A 20,578-nucleotide genomic window follows, 5' to 3' on the forward strand; every position below is an offset into this window, starting at 1 on the left:
TCCTCTAGCACATTTCATAGGGCATGCCATTCTGACCTCATTAACCTTAATTAGCAACTAATCTCTCAGTGCATGCCTGCATTAAAAACCTGTGAGCATATGATCTGTCTTTGTTGGTGCACCATAAGTTAAAACTAAAAAATAAACTAGTACCATTCAAACATTTGGAAATACCTGACTTTATAAAGGCTTAAATGGCTAACATTAACTTTGTAGACAAATTTAAACCATGGATGTCCATAGATGCATGTAAGACTTAACAATAAGGTTCCATTCATTGACACTGGTTAATGTATCATATATCATGAACTAACAATGAACAATGATTAATGTGCAGCATTTACTAATCTACAGTAGCTCAATAAAAATGTATAAATACAGTACAGTTCATTGTTATTTCTTCATAATGCATTAATTCTTGTTGAAAATGTTTTAAATACCCAGAGAAAAGATCAGAACAGAACAGGGAACAGGTGTGGACTAATTAGAAACTATAAATTCTAATAAATATCTGGACACAGTTATAACAGAGACCATGAAAACCAAGACTAGAAATAAAACAAGACAGTGAAATAAAACTTCACCCAACTGTATGGTTGCTAGAGTGTTGCCTAATGGTCTAAGTCAAAGGAGTCCATCCACACGTCTATTGATTCTTATATGATTGCAAGACCTTTTATTGTTTGTCAGGTGAAAATCATAGGTTACACTTTATTTTAAGGTGTCATTGTTACAGTGTAATTATATATTAAAGTTCTGAGTAATATTAAGCAAATACATTAGTACTTACTATAGGATTAGGGTGGGATTAGGATTCGGTTAGTTGCATGTATGCATAATTTACTGTTATTAATTTGGTAAGCACATGTAACATTATGTAACAAGGACACTCTAAAATAAAGTGTTACCAAATCATCTTAGAAAAGTGTAAGCACTCCTCTCCATAACAAGCTGTACAATTTAAGATGCCATTCATTTGTGCAAGATGAATTATATAAGTTTAATACTTAGGTTAGAGGACTTTAAAAAAACTAGAGCAATAGATAGTGATGCTTGCTTTAGTCCTGTATTAAATAATTCTAAAATGGAAGTGTCTCAGACTACGTCTACAGTATGTCTATGCATATAAGCACTTTCAAAAGGACATTAACCTCTCTGAAATGTTGTTGGGCTGACCGCAGTCTGTTAAAGTGTGAAGCAGAAGGCTGAAGTGGAGGGTTTCATGAGAGTATTCTGTTAACAGCCATATGTCAGCTTGTTTAATGAGATTAGAGAGCACTGTCTGTGCCGCTGTGGTGAAATCTGAACCTAATAATTTCAATGTAAAAGAAGATACCCGAAGAGGGGGCCTTCAGATGGCGGTTTGGATAAAACAGCTTAATATCCACCACTAAAAACTTAAGAACTGCAAATTAGTCCAACACAAGCAAAATCTCTAAGCAATTATGCCTATTGTATTCAAAAGCAAGATCAATTGCTATAAATGCTCTTTCAACCAGTATTAGAACAGACAAGATCATTTGTAAGAGGTGCTGACACCACATAAAGTTCTCTGGAAATGTAATATGTGTTGACAAGCCCAGAAGAGAATCTCCTCATTCATATAAAGCATTCTTGTGTATTTGCCAGCCTAATAATGAGATTTATTTCAAACTGTAGATGGCATATTGGTATGCAAAAATAGTTTACAGGAATGCCCTTACAATGGAAGTCTATGATGCAAAGCAGCGATGTGCACCTCACATTTTTGTTAAAGTGCTTATATTAATTATTTAACATAAAAAAAAAAAAAACATTTTATTTGAGCTGTGAAGATCAATTGTACTTCAGCTGCTGTCATTGTCTGCAATGTAGAAATTAGCCTTGCGTAGCCAGGCCTTCAGACTGACAGCAGAAGTTTTAGACTCCATAGCAGCTTTCCATTGGCCACGGACCACCCAAGAGGATGTCTAAACACATGTAAAGCAACCAATCACAGTTCCCTGTGTTCAACGTAATGTTTAGCGGTGTGAAAATATAAAGTCGATGTATCCACAATTACAAATCCGGGTTGCAATTCATTCAAGAACGTCCTGAAAGTCTACTGCAACAATCGGGTGCAGTGAACTTCACATACTTTTGAAAATCCAGCGATTAGTTGAACCTGATAAGCGTTTATTTTCACAGTTGTAAACACAACGGCTTTCTTTTTCCATGAGAGGGTTTGGCATCAGAACGACTTTGTTTCCAAACGGACCATTGAAGAACACGACACACGTTTCCCGGAAATCCTGTAGGATTCAATTAATCAGATTATGACTTCGAAACTTTTGTGTGCTACCTGCATCAGATGTTCTGCCAACTGTCCGGGGGCGTGACGTTTGAGGCTGAGACTACGTAGAAAAAGGATAAGCATGTGCCCAACACTCCTCACATGGAATAAGAAAAACATTTTTGATGACGAATGGGTAAAAAATATAGCACTAAAGAGTATAGGTCAAGTTAATATTCATTTTAACTGAGGTAGGAGTTTTTCTGTAATCAACAGCATGTCACAGATGCTGTTCACAAAGCTTCACTTGTGTTGAACCCAAATTAGGGTGACCATACATCCCCGTTTTCCAGGAACAGGCCCGATTTTGGTGTCCTGTCTCTGTCTGAAGCTGTCCCCTGAAATGTCCCCATTTTACGTTCAAAATAGCCTGTGAATACACTGCAATAAAGCCTGACCAATATAGCCTGCTGGTTACCAGAGCAATCATCTATTGATTGTTTTCATCAACAGAGGAGGCTGCAAGTCACATTGTACGTCGCTACTATAGCCATGAAGAACTTAAAGTCAAAAAGACAAAAAAATGTATGGAATATTGCAGTATTTATTGTAAATGATTTATCTGTGCACATCATTATTTTTTTAATTCATGCACCCTTGTAATCTTCAATCAAAATAACTTACCCTCCTTTTTGCAGCGACATCTCTTCTCTGGTGATGCGTTTACTGGCGCGAGGGCGGGGCAACCTGCCACTCACATGAAATCACAGCAATAACGAACCACAACCATCCAACGATTCACTCAATTCCTGATGGTCAAAATCAAGTCCCTAACTACATTATTTATTGTTCGAGAAGCTGTTTCCCTCAAATTTACTTCACAATAGTGACTATTGCGACTTTGTTTCTTGTCAACTTCAAGGTGACCAGATTTCTGAAATGGATACCAGGGACATTTTCTATTTCAGTGGTCAAAATATAATAAAATGCAGGACAGCACTTGATTTTGTCCATCAGGAATTAATTGGATCATTGGATCGTTGTGGTTTGCTATGGCTGTGATGATCTCATGAATTCCGCACTCACGCCAGGAAACACGTCATCAGTGAAGAGATGTCTCTGTAAGAGGACGTGGAAGTTATTTTGATCAAAGATTATGAGGGCACATACATTTTTGAAAATAATCATGTGCATGGATAAAAGAGACCCAAACATGTTCAGGCACACATTCCAAACACGGAACAGTCTGTGGCATGATGAAAAGCAAAACAGCATAAAAATATTCACATTTAATAACATCAGCCTTTGCCCATAATACAAACAGACGGGGCTTGTTTTCCTAATGAAACCACTGGCTATTTCAGTCGGTTCCCGTTAGCCGGGGACAAAACACTATGTGGTGCAGGGTGCAGTGCAGTGGGTCTGAGTCTGTCTGGCCGGGCCACACCCAGAGATTTCCACCCGTCTCAGGAGAGCTTGTTTATCACACAGCTGAGGTGTCATCCAGGAACATGGAGGAGAAGGGCAAATATCTGCACCCTGTCCAAAGCCACAAGCCTCTTTCCCATGCCGTGCTTGACCCCATCCTTCATCGTATTTCATTTAATCCCCCCATGACAAGAACAGGATTTATGATAATCTACTTATGAACACAGCTAAAATATTTAACAGCGCACATAAAAAATGAATTCCTTTGAAATGGATAAACTTTCTTCACCATGGATGAGTTTATCAGTGCAGTTGCTCATCTAAGTCATTTTCCCGCCAAATATACAGCAGTATCTCACTGTGAACAGTGACCTCTGCTGTTCGTATAGCAATCAGTAGATTCTGTATCCTCAAGAGTGTTTGGAAGTGGCGTCTGTTTGACAAGTGTGTTGGTACTGCAAGCCAGTGGCAGAACTTTCCACTGAGCTCTGGTGTTGTTTTAATGGCCGGTTTATTACTAAAGGGACCTTGTCATAACTGACACAGCAATTCACACAGACATTAAAGACATTAAGATATTTTTTTAACACATTTAGAATTTCATTTGGCCATTAGGTGTTTCTTTTCGATCAGACTTCTGTATATGAGGAAAAAATAAAGTATAGACATAGTAAAAAACATAGTCGTTCAGAGCATACAGATAAATATCAAGCAAGCGACTAATTATGTCTCACGTCAAACTGTTTAAGACGTACCCAGGAAACATGCTAAAGTTCATGCATCAGTAAAGCATCAGTCACTGAGATCTGTGACTGTAAAAATATACATTTAGGTCATAAAGTTTGAGACCACCTGTAAAAATATTTAGAGGTTAGCTAAATTAGTTAATAAAACCATTTGTTTTGTTGTGCAATTTATTCTTATTTTGTCACAGAAGAGTGCAAGATTTGGATTTTTGCTCATCATCATGATCATCCAGTCCCCAATTTCTTCCTATTTGGGTTCGGCTGTTGATGGATTTGAAGATCTCATGTTTCCGAGGGTCATCCCTGTGGGCAAAACAACAACAACAACAAAAAACAGTTTACAGTCAGAAATAAGGCATATATGGATACATTTATGATTGCAGCATTAAAGGGTTAGTTCAACCAAAAATGAAAATTCTGTCAGTAATTACTCACCCTCATGTTGTTCCAACCCTGTAAGACTTTCGTTCATCTTCGGAACACAAATTAAGATATTTTTGATTAAATCTGAGTGCTGTCTCACTCCTCCTGCAGGCTAATGGACACCTTAACTTGCTGGCCCAGAAAATGTATTAAAGACATTGTTAATATAGTCCAAGTGACTCCAGTGGCTAAATCTTAAGTTTATAAAGCGACGAGAATACTTTTTGTGCGCAAAAACAAACAAAAATAACGACTTTATTCCACTTTTCATTTCCTTCTCTCTAGACCTCGAGCCTTTTTACGTAGTGTAATAGCGTAGCGCGTCTGTGTTACACGTCACCATGTAGGCTCACTATTGGGCGACTCTGGTCATGTGTGATACGTGGTGACGTGCAACACAGACGCGCTACGCTATTACACTACGTAAAAAGGCTCGAGGTCTAGAGAGAAGGAAATGAAAAGTGGAATAAAGTCGTTATTATTGTTTGTTTTTGCGCACAAAAAGTATTCTCGTCACTTTATAAACTTAATATTGAGTCACTGGAGTCACTTGGACTATATTAACAATGTCTTTAATACATTTTCTGGGCCAGCAAGTTAAGGTGTCCATTAGCCTGCAGGAGGAGTGATCCAGATTTCATCAAAAATATCTTAATTTGTGTTCAGAAGATGAACGAAAGTCTTACGGGGTTGGAACAACATGAGGGTGAGTAATTACTGACAGAATTTTCATTTTTGGGTGAACTAACCCTTTAAGTTTACCTACAGTTCTCTTAGCCCAAAATATTAAAGCACTAACTCAACTCCTGGAGGGCCACTGTCCTACAGACTATAGCTCCAACTATCTCCAAAACACCTGCCTGGAAGTTTCTAGTAATCCTGAAGACCTTGATTAGCTGGTTCAAGTGTGTTTAATTAGGGTTAGAGCTAAAGTCTGCTCAAGCTCCACAAAGAGAGGCCTTGAACTCGAGCCTTTATGTTGTGGGTGCGGAGGCGCAAACCACTAAGCCACCTATCTGTCCCAGTATACAAGTCTTTTGAAGCCATGCAACAGCATTGTGATAAATAGACCAAAGTCATTTTATACTGACAATCTTATCCCCTGTGTAGCAAATCAAATCAAAAGTGGAGCCAATACTGCAGGTTGGATGTCGATGGCATCAAAGGTCATTGGGTTTTGCAGGCCTTGTATCTGTAAAAACGCCCGCCATCTGACTGGCGGTGCTGCAGTAAGTTAATTCTGTTTGGCAAAACAATGAGACAGACACAGTTGTGCCGTTATCAGTAACGATTCGCTCTTGTGATGGTGGCTGCTTCTCCGTGACTCATAGTTACCGACATGATCAGCACATTGTCTCCCCCTACTGTCCACTGAGGATATTACGAATCACAAATCCAGCATAATAACAGTAATTGAAACAATAATAAACACAATAAAATAAATCAAATACATGAAGAAAAAAAAATATTCCTGTGACTATACATACAGGGTGTCACATATCTAAACCCATTGTCATTAAATCTGGTGCGACACATCTGTCGGCACCATGTTTGATTTGAGAGCTAAAGATTGTCAGTGAATAATAACTTAAATTTCAGTCTGTTCATTCAAAACTATGAAATGACTTCAGAAGACTCAACAGTGCATGAGTCATATTGACTACTTATATTAATTAGATTTTATGGTTTTTGGCCATTTTTGACAGATGTGACAGGAGTTGCATAAAGATTCTTAAAACAATTCTCCTTCTGTGTTCAATTGGAATAATTGGATTTGGGCTGCCATAAGGGTGAGTAAATAATGACAAATTTTTCACTTTTGGGTGAAAGTGTTCCAATAACAGGATTCAAATAAATGTTTTAATGGCTTGAAATAGTTTCAGCAACTGACATAAGGAATAGTTATATGTTAAAATGTAATTTAAACCTATGAGCAATGAAGCTGGTATTAAATCTTTTGGTGTCTTCACCCACAGAATGCAAAAAGACTCAAAGCTATTTTGTTTTAACATTCATGCTTTGCTCCATCCAAACCTAGTGCTGCGGCTCCAAAACCACTGCTCTCAATGAGAAAGGCTGACAGAAACAGCCTGTTTCTTCGATTTGCTGCCACACAGGCTTAAATTTGCTGACAGAGTAAAGCTTCTGCTCCTCTGTTGGCACGCAGAGGGCAGTTGGACTGACCATGTCCTAATAATGACCTAGAGTGGAAACAGTGTGTCCTCTTGCCATGAAACACAGAAACGCTGCCACTTACTTGCAGCCGAGACGGTCTTCAATGTTCTTTTTCAGAAAAAGACTGAAGATGTCCTTGGAGGGGGCATAAACATTTTCGTGTTCAAATTTGCACTCGTCTTCAAGAGTTCTCCTTACCATCTCTTCTTTAGTAACCTTCTCTTTGTGATCTCTAAAGGGCAGACGGCTGGCCACCATCTTATAGATGCTACAGCCCAAGGCCCACCAGTCCACTGACGTACGATATGGTTCACGCTTCAGGATCTCTGGCGCCATATACCCCTTGGTGCCAGCCTACGATGGAAAAGACAACAAGAGGGGTTATGAGAAAAACCATTCACCCTTCTTGAAGCCACCTGAAAAAGCATTTCAAATCATATTTAAAGCCATCAGCAAGCTATAAAGCTATAATGGTACAAACTCTTTGACCTTTTCTTCATCCTCACTAAAATCCCATTTAAGAAGAGATTCCTGAAACAGACACAAAAACAGTCTCTTTCCATTTAACCAGTATCTCCAGGGACTTAAGTCAAACCCTTTGTAAGAGTGTGCTGTGCCAACCCAGATGCCAGCTTTGGGTAATACTGTGATTAGCATTAGCAAGGGCTTATTCAATGTTTTATGGTACCCCTGGCAAAAAATATTTGTTAATGTGACAATGACAACATGACAAATGTAGTATATCCAAATTACATTCATACTAGACACATTCATACAATACAGAACATCGCAAAGTAAGTACCTCAGTGGACATGTTATTTTTGCATACAGCTAACACATTTTCAAACTCTTTCTAATCAAGCTCATCTGATGCAACTCATCAGTTTGCTAGTGGAGACTTCATAGATGGGTCAGATAAATGAGATGTGAAATGTGTACATCCAAAAAGTGTACTGCTGGTGTAACGGAGGCCAGCTAGTAAGAGCTGTGCAAGTAAACCTCACTTCTCTGGCGTGCTAGCAAATGACGCTAGTGGCTGCAGTCTTTGGTGTCCTTGTTAGTGTGCACGTCTCCCATGCCAGTTGATGTTGGTTCATATTCTGCTCAGAATTGCTGCTCAATAATGGATATGCCTCCAGGAACAGGGTTGGAAAATATTGCTTTTGCGCAGGTATAGCAAACCCAGCTCCTGGAGAACTACCTGGGAGTTCAGCTTCAACCCCAATCAAACACACCTGATCCAGTTAATCAATGTTACGATTTTCCTACCCTACTGTGACGTATATCCAACTGAAACTTCTTCTTGAACAAAGGAAAAATGAATTGATTGGATAGTTGGATCAGTGGTAGTTTGCTTTTGCTGCGCAATCTCATGTGAGTGATAGGTTATAAAATGAAAATGTAATAAATGAATGCTAGTTTAAAATCACTTGCCTTTTCTGTTGACATCACTACACAGGCTACTGGATACGATCTAATCCATTCCTAATGGATAAAATCATGTACTCTTCAACATTGTTTTCTCATTTAATATCCTGCTTCACTCTCAAATACTGTCAAAATATATACATAATTACACACATGATCTCTTAGTTTTATAATAAACATTCATAAGACATGATATACTATAAATGTGGAGCTAAAACAGAGAACTTCTAAAACAATTCATTATTTTAATATTTTACATCTGTAGATTTGTTTGTGACTAGGTGAGAGGTGCACACACTCACCTCTCCAAATCCTCCCTTCCCCAAAGTCCTGAACTCAGAAGTATTTATCAGAGATGAGGTGCTTCTCGAATTCCTTCCACTGCACAAATCTCTCAAAGAACGGGCTACTCATTGAAAGGTTTTCCTCTCAGAAACTCTTGCATGGCTTCTTTCATCTGCCCCATCAACATCTCCTCAAAGTCCTTCTCAGAGACGGCTTTACACTTCTCCACGATGTCCTCTGTCAGATAAGACAGGAAACATTTGGAGTCAGCTTTGCAGAATTTGGCTTTTTCTTTAGCACCTGCCTCTGCATTCAGCTCCTCAAGGAACTCTACAGCGGCAAGGTATTCTGGATTGGTGGCTAAGAGCAACTGTCGGAAGCATGTTTTGCCAATGGGCTGCCTCTCACAGATGTCCTCAAATTCCTTGGGAATAGCTGCATGCACCCTTGTACAGTTTTCAAGTTGGGGAAGAATTAGGGTACGCCTTTCTTTCCTCATCTCCTTGTCGTCTTGAATCTGTGCTTTCAGGTAGGCTCTGTTTGCCACTAGTTTATCCAGTCCACCAATGTCACACATGGCTGTGGCAACTGAAGGGCCTATGTGAAAGAACTGTGTGATGTTGCAGGTAACAATGAATAAGTGGGCACAGTGGCAAGCTGTGATATGCAGATGAGTCAAAAAGAATGGGGCTTCAGCATCTCAAGTCAGAGTCTTCACTGTGCCACTCATGTAATTGCTCAGTCAGAATTAAAAACCTCAAAAGGGGTTTTCTCTGAAATAAGTGTCTTTGTATGCTAATTCATGGATACTGCTCACAGAAGGAACTTATGCCATACCCAACTTAAAGAGGCTTTGTGCTATGTTTAGCCACAATGCTTAGGGATAGACAATGCAATTGTTGCCTGAAGTGCTCAGTTCTCTACTGTCAACTTTAAGTTTGAGAAAATAAATAAAACTTGATGGGTTTCTGAAAAACATGTGAGTGGTGCTTGCCCATGCAAACTTTGCTGCTTTAATGCTATAGGGTGTTGCTATCCAGTTTTTAAGGCAGTGGTTCTCAAAATTTTGCCCAAAATGTTTCTTCTTTTGGATCTCTACTTTCGCGATAATATAAAACTCCCCTGATATTAGATAATATAAAACTCCCCTGATAATTTTGTTACCTTTTGGAGCTTGGAAAGGTTCAGTTCGAGCAGATGTTTGTTTTATACCATCATCACTGTCCTCGCCAGAGCTCATTTCCCAGTACATCCAGCATCTGGCTCATATTCACGATCTCAAACATAGTCTCAAAACTATAATTTTCAACATCTTCAACATCAATATTTTGATTGCTAACAGCTTCTTCACCAGATCCTTCACCAGATCCACCATCAAGTGAAAGCGACACTAATATTTGATTGCATTCAGTACTTTTAGTACTTCACTTCAGTACATTTCAAGTTGTGCTGATGATACATGCTAACATGCTACTCTTTTGCTTTACAGTAAATATGAATGAAATGTCACTTAATCATTGTGTATCAGACATTGTCACCTTTTGGAATAAAGGTGAATTGCACTTACTCAGTCATTCATTATTGTTAAATACTCGGGTCGTTAGAGACCCTATACGATTTTTACAAAAAATGAATTGGGAAAACAGGAATTCTTTTACAATTTTATTTTTTCTTATGTTGTTTATAATGAATTAATTAAGGAATACCAAGAAGGTTGATGTCTAACTTTAAAAAAATTAATGAGGAGGGTAGTTATCAATGTCCTTGATCACTAAAGACTCAAGGAATGCGTTCAAGGGTTAATGATGCATGACAGATGATAGTAAAATAATAGCTCTTTTTATGTTTGAAAGTTTAATATTTTTAGAGGTCTATTCAAATTCTGAACCCCAAGTATGCGCCACATTAGTGATGCCGGCCTTAGCTTACCACCAATTAAATTTATTGATGCTGTTATAAGCTCATAGATCTCCATTGTTTTCAGTTCTTTGAGTCTGAAGACTTCAGAATCATAGATTTAGAGGTCATTATGACAGTAGAATGAGAGTAAGCCTTCATTAGGTGTAAACATTAGTAAGATCTGTCCTCTTGGCTGCTTTTAATCAAGCTTTGTGCACTGGTGTGAAATTAAAAGTGTAATGAAACTTCAAATGCTTGACATTTTTGTAGAGTAATAAACCTGTAAACATCTTTTCACTACTAAAAAAATAACTGTTTTTTTTATTTTATTTTTATGAGTGAGAACAGATATAGTAGCCAACAATATAATAGACATTATACATTTAACCCGTTCTAGATTTATACTAAGCTGTAAACTCTTGTGCGTGATGGTATAGGCTGCATACATAAAATTCAATGAAAAAATATGTTGGGCAAGCCTTTATTATTTCCAAAGCAGGTGTTACGTAGCAGAATGCTGCCAGACCTGAATGTAAACTCCCTAAAACAATGTCTAAGTAGCTTTATTCTTAGTTAACATTATCTATAGCATGCAGACCCTCAAGTATTTTTACAGTAAGTTATTACATTTCATATTGTTTATACAGGACACTTGTCACACTATCTGCCTAACATGTCATGTCAACTCCCCAAATACAATTTAGTGCATAATATTTAGTCTCGATTGCACTCTTGAGAAAAGCCCTTAACCCCAGAATGCACCAGGGGGGATATCAGTACAAACGGTTTACAGTGCCAGTGGCTGAAAAACCTGCTTCACATTTCTAGTAACTAAATATTTGTCTTGGAAATTGTCCTTATAGGTTCCGGACTAATCATAAGCACTCAAATCCTGAGCTAATTGTTTCACTAGAAATAGCAGAGGATGGAGCAATAAGAAACGTACTGGCGGAAGACTTACAGAATGCTTTTTCACTGAGGTCTCTATGTTGCATTGACTTTTTTTCCCCCAGTTTTATGCTGTAATATATTTCATAGATAGATTTCTCTATTTGCAAGTACTCATATAAAAGTAAAATTTGCCTGCAAGCTAGCTTTATAAATATTTAAGTTTATTGATGACAATTTTCATTTTTTAACCATTCCTTTAAATCTGCCCATTGAGGGAGTTGTATAGACCCGTGTACACTAATAATGAATAATAATTTAAACAACCATCGACACATGAATCGTAAAAGCTCCCCAGAAATACTTACCACATGAATTTGAAAACAATCCTCATCCAGTAATCAGTATCACACATCAATAAAACATTTAATTATTTTTTTAATTTATTTCTAGCACACTTAAAACACGCATTCATAGTACAACTTCAGTTAGAATGTCACACATGATGCCATAAACACCCAAGTGAATCTGCTGTTTCCCGGAGCTCTTCTGGCTGGTTCTTGTTAATGCTGTGTGAGGTGGCAGAAGGGTAAAGCTAACCAGTGTCATCTGGATTTCTGCCTACGTCCATGGTTTCACTTTGACAGTCACATACATGCAGATAGGTATTCCTACACATTCAGCGGCTGGAGATGATCTGATATTCAGTCTTGTCTCCCTAAGGGGAGAAGTGCCAAAGTGGACGGAGGAAATGTGGGTACAAAGCTTCAATCCTCACTTGCCAATCCTCTGTACCACCCAGTCCTGTTGGCATAGTGGGCATCTGTTGTTCTGCTTGACCCAGAGGGACATGCAGCAGTTGTGGAAGGAGTGGTTGCACTCTCCCCATACCACTGAGAGAAAGACAGAATAAGAGACGGTGATGTTTTGGACTTTACTGACTTTTATTGTGGTAAAAAAAAAAAAAGCACTGAGACATTCCTCAAAATATCTATTTGTGTTCCACAGAAGAAAGACAAATGTGAGGGTGAATATACGATGACAATTTTCAGTTCTGGGTGGCGTATCTCTTTAAGTCTTTGCTGCTTTAAATATCATAGTGTGAGACTGTCCTTTGATTTGACCAGTTGTCTAACCTACCAGTGAGGAGGCAGGGCGCGTTTGATGACGCAAATGAATACTATGGATTATGCACTTCGTCAAGGTACTTAACCACTGGTTGCTTCAGTTGGATTGCCACTAATAAGTGTTCTCTAAATCACTTTGGATACAATCATCTGATAAATGACAAGGTCATTTTTATCATTATTGTGCATTAAAAATTAGAGATACAATATGACAAGTAATATTAGTGAAGTGCAAACTGTAATGGCAAAGGACTGTGGTGCCATCTGCTTCAAGGGGCTTAATGTAATTTATTAATTAGGCAGGTAATTAGTATGCCAGCAGTGATGTTACAGTTGACTCACCAACGCAGTCCTCTTGTTTGTTTTCTGCCTGGCATCTCAAGCATGCATCTGAAATACATTTTAAAATACACACAGTTCATAAACATACCAAGTTATTTATATTCATTTAGGACAGAAATAAGATTAAATCTAAATCATGTTTATGAAGAAGTCACCGTTTGAAGCGGTGTACAATTATAGTTTGATTAGGTTGAGGTGGGCACTATAGGCTACATTTGCTTGTCTTGAACAAGTAAAATCCAAACACAGGTTTGTCTCAAAGCCTGAACTGCCTACCCAGACATCATTTTGGTATATTGTTTATTTATAATAAACGCATTTGAATGTTCAATACAATGACAAGTGCATTTTGCACATCTCCAACGCAGTCTTCTGGGCATTGTTCGATTAAGTGGTTTTTGACGTCTACGCAGATGCACTCACTTGCAGTTGAATTTGATGCAGCATATCTGAGCATCAAACGTTCGCTTTAATATTCTTAAGCATTTGATTCAGCAGGTTACAGCATCATATTGTTAACACATTAGGTTTGGCTTTTTTGTGTAGCATCATAAAGGCGTCGATTCAAAGAGTTTATTCACGTTTTTGGGCAGTATATGTTAACGTTACAGGTTCACGTTTGAAACAGCCTATAAATGACATGTTTTGAGCAGTGATGGTGGTTCATTCGAACGCTCGATGATAATTACTGTTGCAGAAAGTTTCGAATCTCGGATTTCTTACTTTTTTTATTTTATTGAACTAGGTGTATGATCTTAACATTTAGGGCATAATACGATACGACTTTACAACGTTTCAGTCAGCATTTAAACGACCACTTATGATTTCCACAAATGTTGTCTGTGTAACGTTACGCAACAGTATGCCGCCATTCACTTTTAACGGTTCACAAGTTGTATTTGTTACTAGTGTGTCAGGCGAACACTTTCTACATTCATGGTCTGTTGAGGTTAACCAGCTAACAGTCACATAAATGCTACCTCAGGTAACGTTAGCCTGTTAGCTAGAGAAACACTCACCCATTACTTGAACCCGACAAATAGCGCAAGTGTCGCACTCCACATCCCAACTCCACATTGCCACAGCATTCCACTTCTTGAGGGAGAACATCTTATCTCCCCCTGATTTGGATCCAGAAGAACTGCTGTGAGTGTGCGCTAAACCCGGCTCATCACCATCGTCCATCTCCGCCATGGCGAAGAGGCGCAGAAACAAAATGGCTGGGATAGGCGGGTCTGCAGACACGCAGATCGGTCTCTCAGTGGAGTTGTCTGTTAACAGGCCCCTGGCTGGATGTCTTAAAATCCATGCATTAATACAGTATATTTTTAACACACGCGGTCAAATTCATTTTTACCATTTGCTCTAATTTCTCCAGATTTCTAATTTATCTTCTTGAAACAAGAAAAATGAAGAGTGGGATAAACAAATTGCATATATTTTTTTAATTCATGGAATGATTTTTGGAATGATGGTCTGCATTGTACTGTATGATAGTTTCTTCATTTATTTACGGTATTTTTGTTGTCACTTTTCTGCATCTGTGATGGACATATATATATATATATTTACATTTATTATTTGACTTGTTTTGTGTCTTTGTTTAACCTCCTCACATTTTATTAAATAATCTATTTTATATATATAATATCTAGATATCTAAACAATGTTAGAAAAATATGTATTCATTTGGTTTTACATGCAATAATTATTATTTAGCAAATAAAAATGTTGAAAAAGACAAGCAATATTACATGCGGCATGCACAAGAGTGCTGTTTGTGAAATTTGTGAAAACAAATTGCCTAAGTTCATGCCTACTGCCGAATCATGACAAAAGTGCTGAAGTGATTATTCACTATCCCTCATTCTCCACTGGTTGTGATGCAATTGTGACATCACATCAGTATAATATATACCGTTATAGGCTACTGTCAGGAAAACAAGGTAAAGGAATAAAGAATAAGGCATTCATTAAAGTATACATCCATACAATATAACGTTTACAAAGGATTTTGAAAGTTTTCAAATTGTAAAAGAATAATCTTGAAAATTGGAATGAAGTGTGGCAATTTTTAAAATCTGGTCAATAAAATAAAAAGGTCCATTTGCGACGTGTCTGCTTTGTTTTCACAAATTCTGTATAAATGTATTGCAGCATAAAAGAAGCCTATACACTGACATTAACACTGACAAAGTTGCACAATAAATCATTTTCATCCTTTCGGAAGCATTCTCTTGATAGGCTATGACTCCTTTGTAAAGACACTATTATTCCAACTTTTTGTCTACATTTTTCTCTTTATAGCCTACCAGTGGGAAAAAAAAGTCTACGGTGGGATTGTGTTTGTTTTTCTTGTACTTTCTATGTTTAAACTTTGTAAAGTAACTGTATTATTATTATTAACTCTGACAATAGCATATTAACATGCCAGCACCCATGAGGGGGCGACTCGCTCCACTTAAAATAAAACAGCTTTTTTCTAGTCGGCTGATTGGTATCTCCACCTCATGCGTGTACCCTATCGTATGTGATCATTTGAATTATATTTATCAAATGTACTGTTTTAATCATTTTTTTGCAGTTTTCCCCGCATAGGCCTGCAGCGTCTAAAATCTTACAATAATTCATTTTAAAAATCACCTAATAAAATTGGAAAATGTTTCTTTGAACGAATCGTAATGATGTAGCCGTGACATCATCACACATTCGATTTACTGAACACACTTGACTGAATAAGCTCTCCAGGACTACTTTTACGAATCAACCCCACACTAGAATTCGCTTCTTTAATGAAAAATAATTTGAGGAGAATTTTGCTTAGCTCTGGATGATCACATCTATTCCAGTGAGCGGCTCTTTCGTGCGCCAGTGATTCATGAAGACAGCAAACCGATGTCCACTGATCACACTTCTGTTCATCAACGGATGAACACCGACTTTGAAAAGAATCCTTTACCACGCTATTGCAAGAGGTGAGATCTGTTTATTGGACATTTTGGAGATAGGCTACATAGAAATGTTACAACATTAACAAAGTTCAGCAAAGTTTTACCACTTAGTTAAGGTCATTGTTTTTCTGATTTTTGTCATTGTATTTATTTAATGCTGTAGCTGTACATGTAAGATGATTGCCACCCTCTCTGACAAACTGACATGTTAAATGTCCCTGAAGTATTGATCTGAAAACATTGATACGTAATTATAAAGAAATTACATAACTCTGTTCTTTGTCACATGACTATTTTCTGACAAACTTAATATTAATTTGGACCTAAGGTAAGGTGAATTAGGGCAATAACCTCTGCATCTGCCTAGCTGGAACTGACAAACTGAAGATTATGATGTGACCTTTCAAACATTTTGATTCAAAGGATCATTACACAAATGTTTTTTCTTCTTCTTTCATCTGTGGTCTTTATTTGTGGTCTTTATCTGTGGGCTGGTTTTGAAGAATTGGTTAGCATTTCAGCACGTTATGGATTTTTGTAATTTGTAAATCCTTGGCTTCTGAAATGAGTTTTTTTCTTGAATAACAAAGACAGCATTAGTGTAGGAGGACTCATCAATCTCTGATTCAGTGCTGTTATTGCTGCTACGGAAACAAACACATTATTTTTAATTGAAATACTTAGTATAAAATTAAGCAATTTAAATGCAATCATTCAGGCACATCCTCTATTCTTTGTCTGACATATACATACTGTATGTTACCCGGTTTTTTAAACTACTTTTAAACAACTCTGTAATTTGGTAAATCTTGGATGATTCACATTTAGAATGTTTTTTCAAAATGAATAAGCATCTTAGAGCCATTAACATGTATTCCAGTATAATCTGAAAAAGAGATTATAAACATCTCATCTGTGTACAGTGAACAGTAATCCCACAGTGTTTAGACACTTAACATTTAAGGATTTCATTGCAATACTAAAATATCATGAACCAAGTGATCTGCAAACATGCTGCTAGAGTTTTTATCTGAACTATCTTTACTATTGATATTTTTTGCAGCAACTTTAAACCAACTGGTCCCAAAGTCTCTTTTATGAATTTATGAAGTTCTTCTCAAGTTCACACAAGTGTCCTATCGGAGTAATCACAGGAGTAGTTCATAACATGTGAACATGATCCATTTCGTCAACCACCAGATGTCCAAATATTTTTGGATTTCATGAAACTTCTTCATTCTGAATCTGAACACTCAGCCTCGGAATCCCATGAGGATGATATACTGTACAGCTAAACATTTTATTAGTCTTAAACATTTTATTAGTATTAAAGTTCATTATAGCATGATAGTGGCCAAGCTAACAGGCTTCTTATAATAATTCACAGTTAAACTACAGTTAGCTACTAACAAATGTAGATAACTATATTAAAGCTATTCAAAGGGACAATCTATTTTTTAAATACATTTTAAAATCTACAAAATATTTATAATCATATTTTATCATTTATATTATGCCTCAACCTACATTATACTATGACTCCACAAACATACTACGTTATACATACAATTAACTGCAGTTTTCAGCCCAAATTGCCACTAGGGGCGGTTATGCCGAGTTCACGCACGGTTTTCATAGTGGGGTCACTGTTCTTTTAACACTGTATGACTATCTGGGGTAGGGCTGCACGATAATGGTTAAACTGATAATCACGATTATTTTGCTCAAAATTATAATCGCGCTAATTATTCACGATTATTCTCATTTGAGAAACTACAGAGAAAGAGAAGAGACAGTTAACGGTTTATATATATATAATAGCTTCAATGCAAGTGAACGTTATTTGTTGTGTAGTCATGTGTGTGTTCAAGTAAGCCAGAAATGCGCAGATTCTGCGCAATACACTAATATATCATGATGACTCAGTAGATCGAGTAGTTGCGCAAAATACGCGCAGATTTGGCTTACACGAATTTCCCCAGCAAAGTGAGTAAACATAATAACATGCCAAATTGGTCAGTGATTTGACAGCGTTACCCGCCAAAGTTCATTTTTAGCCGCATTTGTCGGGTTGGCGGGTGTAAATTTCAAACCATCAGATCCAGATCGCTCAGCAAATTCGTACTGCAAAGAAAAATAGTCTACTTGTTGATACTCACTGAAAATGGTCAGTGGCTGTCTTTTTCAACTGATTTAGTCACACAAACAGCACAAGTGGCTTGTGAAGAAACAGACTGGCTGTGTAACAATTTCATGCAAACAGAATATCGCTGTGGAGATCAGTGCCTCTTCCGCAGTGTAGAGCGAGCGTGTGCAGGGTTGCCAGATTGCACCGATTAAGTAAAACACTGGGGGCCCTATTTTAACGATCTGAAATGCAAGTGTCAAAGCGCAAAGCGCAAGTAACTTTGTGGGCGGGTCTTGGCGCTGTTGCTATTATACCGGCGGGATAAATGACTCTTGCGCCAGGCGCAAATCTAAAATGGGTTGGTCTGAAGTAGCTTCATTATTCATAGGTGTGGTTTGGGCGTAACGTCAAATAAACCAATCAGAGCGTCATCTCACATTCCCTTTAAGAGCAGGCGTGCTTGTTCTAAAGTGGATTCCTATTATAACGGCGGATTTGCCAGGCGCGCGCCAGGAGCGGTTCACAGCCAAGGAGAGCAACGCTCTCGTCAGGGACGTTGGGGATGGAGAAACCCACCCAAATTAACTTCGGTTAAAAAGGTGTATGATAATTTGGGTAAATGTGTAAGCTAGATGTATGCTTTTATAATAAATTGTCTATCTATCTATCTATCTATCTATCTATCTATCTATCTATCTATCTATCTATCTATCTATCTATCGTTATAATGTATGATTTGCAAAAATGAAAACTGCTGCTTCTGTGTAGATGAGAGAATCAAAGTGTATGCGCGTTGTGCACACGCTACATTGATTATGGCCAAGCATGCGCCCTTAAAATAGCATATGAATAACATGCGCAACGCGCCACTGACTTTAAACTATTTTTTCCTGGTTAGTGGCGCAATTGTTTTCTAAACCTGCAAAATAGCATGAAGGAACGTTTGCGCCGGAACACGCCTCCTTTTTTGCGCTGAAAAGCGCGCTTTGCGCGGGTGCAAAATAGGAATGATACATGCGTCGGTGTACAAAGTCAATTGCGCTGGGTGCAAGATAGGGCCCTGGGCATAAAATGTAAGAGAAAAGCTCTGTTTGGGTGATTTGGGAGATTTAAGCTATTTAGATCTGGCAACCACAAACATCAATGCTAGTGGGGACTTGTTAACCAGGGGCAGCCTTAAGCATCTGGGGGCCCGTTTATGGGGCCCTACCCACATAAAACATAAACATAATAGAGCAGAAAAAGCAAGGATTCCTGTTGGTTTGCATCAATTATTTTTGGTATATTATTTTATTTGGTATATTATTTTATTACGTGCACTTTCAGCTTCATGAACAGGCAGCTCAACATAGAAATAATCCAACCTGATTTGATTAAAAGAGTTTTACGTTGGAATAAGCCTCGCCCTTTCACGCAGGGCAACTTCACTGCTTAATTGATTTGCGCAGTATATTTTCAGCTGTCTGGGCTGACTTAAAAAAAAACAGCTCAAACATCCCCTCAACTTGAATTATTTAACAAAAGCAAAGAAGAAAAAGGATGATGACAGTAAGCAGGAATTACCAGTTCGTTATCTCCTGTTCAAGGCCTCTGGCAGCAGACGCAGTCTCACTGTCACCTGATAATAGCAATAATGTTTTTTTTTTTTAATTTCAACAATTTATAATGACGCTTCACAATGCCATGCGCCGCTGTCCATTGTACTGAAACAGCTCAATATAATCCTGGCACCTGGTCTGGTTTAAGTTTTTAAATAGGTTAAAAACACCCTAATAAGTAGCCTAACACACTAAAATCATAGCCTGTCTATCACAAAACAAAATAACACACACTCGACTCGTACATATCTTTTTTTGTTGCATGATCGACCAGTGAGAGAAGAGCATCGCCGACAGCAGGAAGCTGATAGCGCAGCACTTTGACACTTTCCACACGGCATTCCCATCGCGTGTTGGATAAGGCCTTTAGGCTCATCTGTGGTACGTTTGTCTTGAAAATCTCCCATCTCTGTGTGGAGGAGCTGAAAATGGTGTACAGGCATTGCAGCACCCCAAAGAAGCTCACAGACTCCACTGTTGACTACGCAGCATACAATGACAAGGTTTAGACTGAGGCTGGCGCATGGCATGAACAGTGCTTTTTTGTTGATATCAAGCACCCTTTTCTGCACACCGCTATTTTTCCGCCACATGTTGCTACCGTTATCATACGCCTGTCCCCTGCATTTTTCGACATCCAGGCCTAACTTCTCCAAATGCTTCAAGAAGACATCTGTTAGCCCTGGGCCTGATGTGTCTAGCACTGGTAGGAAACCGACAAAATGCTCTCAAGCAGTAGCCCCGGCACCGATTTGGCACTTGACAAAGCGCAGTGTCACAGAGAGCTGCTCTATGTGTGCAGCGTCCGGTGTGCAGTCCATTATCACATAGTAGTAATGGGATTGTTTTACTCTTTGTATTATTGCTTCCACTGTCTTGTCTCCAATAAGAGTGATCAGCTCATTTTGT

The 20,578-nt window shown here is 38.1% G+C and overlaps 3 protein-coding genes across 3 annotated transcripts in view; 1 reads left to right on the forward strand and 2 right to left on the reverse strand.

Annotated features, from left to right (window-relative positions):
• Positions 1-4,607: 4,607 nt before the first annotated feature.
• On the reverse strand, positions 4,608-9,313 carry grk7b (G protein-coupled receptor kinase 7b; the record flags this gene model as incomplete). The annotated part of the gene is given in 6 exon segments (XM_081371892.1): positions 4,608-4,728; positions 7,106-7,377; positions 7,501-7,554; positions 8,754-8,790; positions 8,792-8,860; positions 8,862-9,313. Coding segments are annotated over 6 exon segments (1,005 nt in total).
• A 1,656-nt stretch (positions 9,314-10,969) lies between these two features.
• Positions 10,970-14,218, reverse strand: rnf7 (ring finger protein 7). Its single transcript, XM_081371782.1, has 3 exons — positions 14,012-14,218; positions 12,993-13,040; positions 10,970-12,416 (listed from the first exon to the last, which is right to left on the reverse strand). The coding sequence occupies exons 1-3, from the start codon at positions 14,184-14,186 to the stop codon at positions 12,298-12,300; spliced, it is 342 nt and encodes a 113-aa protein (XP_081227908.1). The 5' UTR covers positions 14,187-14,218; the 3' UTR covers positions 10,970-12,297.
• Positions 14,219-15,751: 1,533 nt separating this feature from the next.
• The window catches only part of trpc6b (transient receptor potential cation channel, subfamily C, member 6b), a 44,620-nt gene continuing 39,793 nt past the window's right edge, over positions 15,752-20,578 (forward strand). Inside the window, exon 1 of the mRNA XM_081371778.1 lies at positions 15,752-15,967. Coding sequence (XP_081227904.1) covers positions 15,888-15,967 — 80 coding nt within the window. The 5' untranslated portion in view covers positions 15,752-15,887. The remainder of the gene's footprint in view (positions 15,968-20,578) is intronic.

The sequence above is a fragment of the Scardinius erythrophthalmus genome, assembly GCF_964197995.2.
Source record: "Scardinius erythrophthalmus genome assembly, chromosome: 8".
In the NCBI taxonomy this organism is placed as follows: domain Eukaryota; kingdom Metazoa; phylum Chordata; class Actinopteri; order Cypriniformes; family Leuciscidae; genus Scardinius; species Scardinius erythrophthalmus.

Bases quoted from the DNA above. Each gene is read 5' to 3' on its own strand.
- rnf7 (XM_081371782.1), bottom strand. From the start codon at position 14,186: ATGGCGGAGATGGACGATGGTGATGAGCCGGGTTTAGCGCACACTCAC. The intron at 13,041-14,011 runs GTGAGTGTTTCT...AATGTATTTCAG, and splicing joins TTGTCGGGTTCAAGTAATGG to ATGCATGCTTGAGATGCCAG. The intron at 12,417-12,992 runs GTGAGTCAACTG...TCTTTCTCTCAG, and splicing joins CAAACAAGAGGACTGCGTTG to TGGTATGGGGAGAGTGCAAC.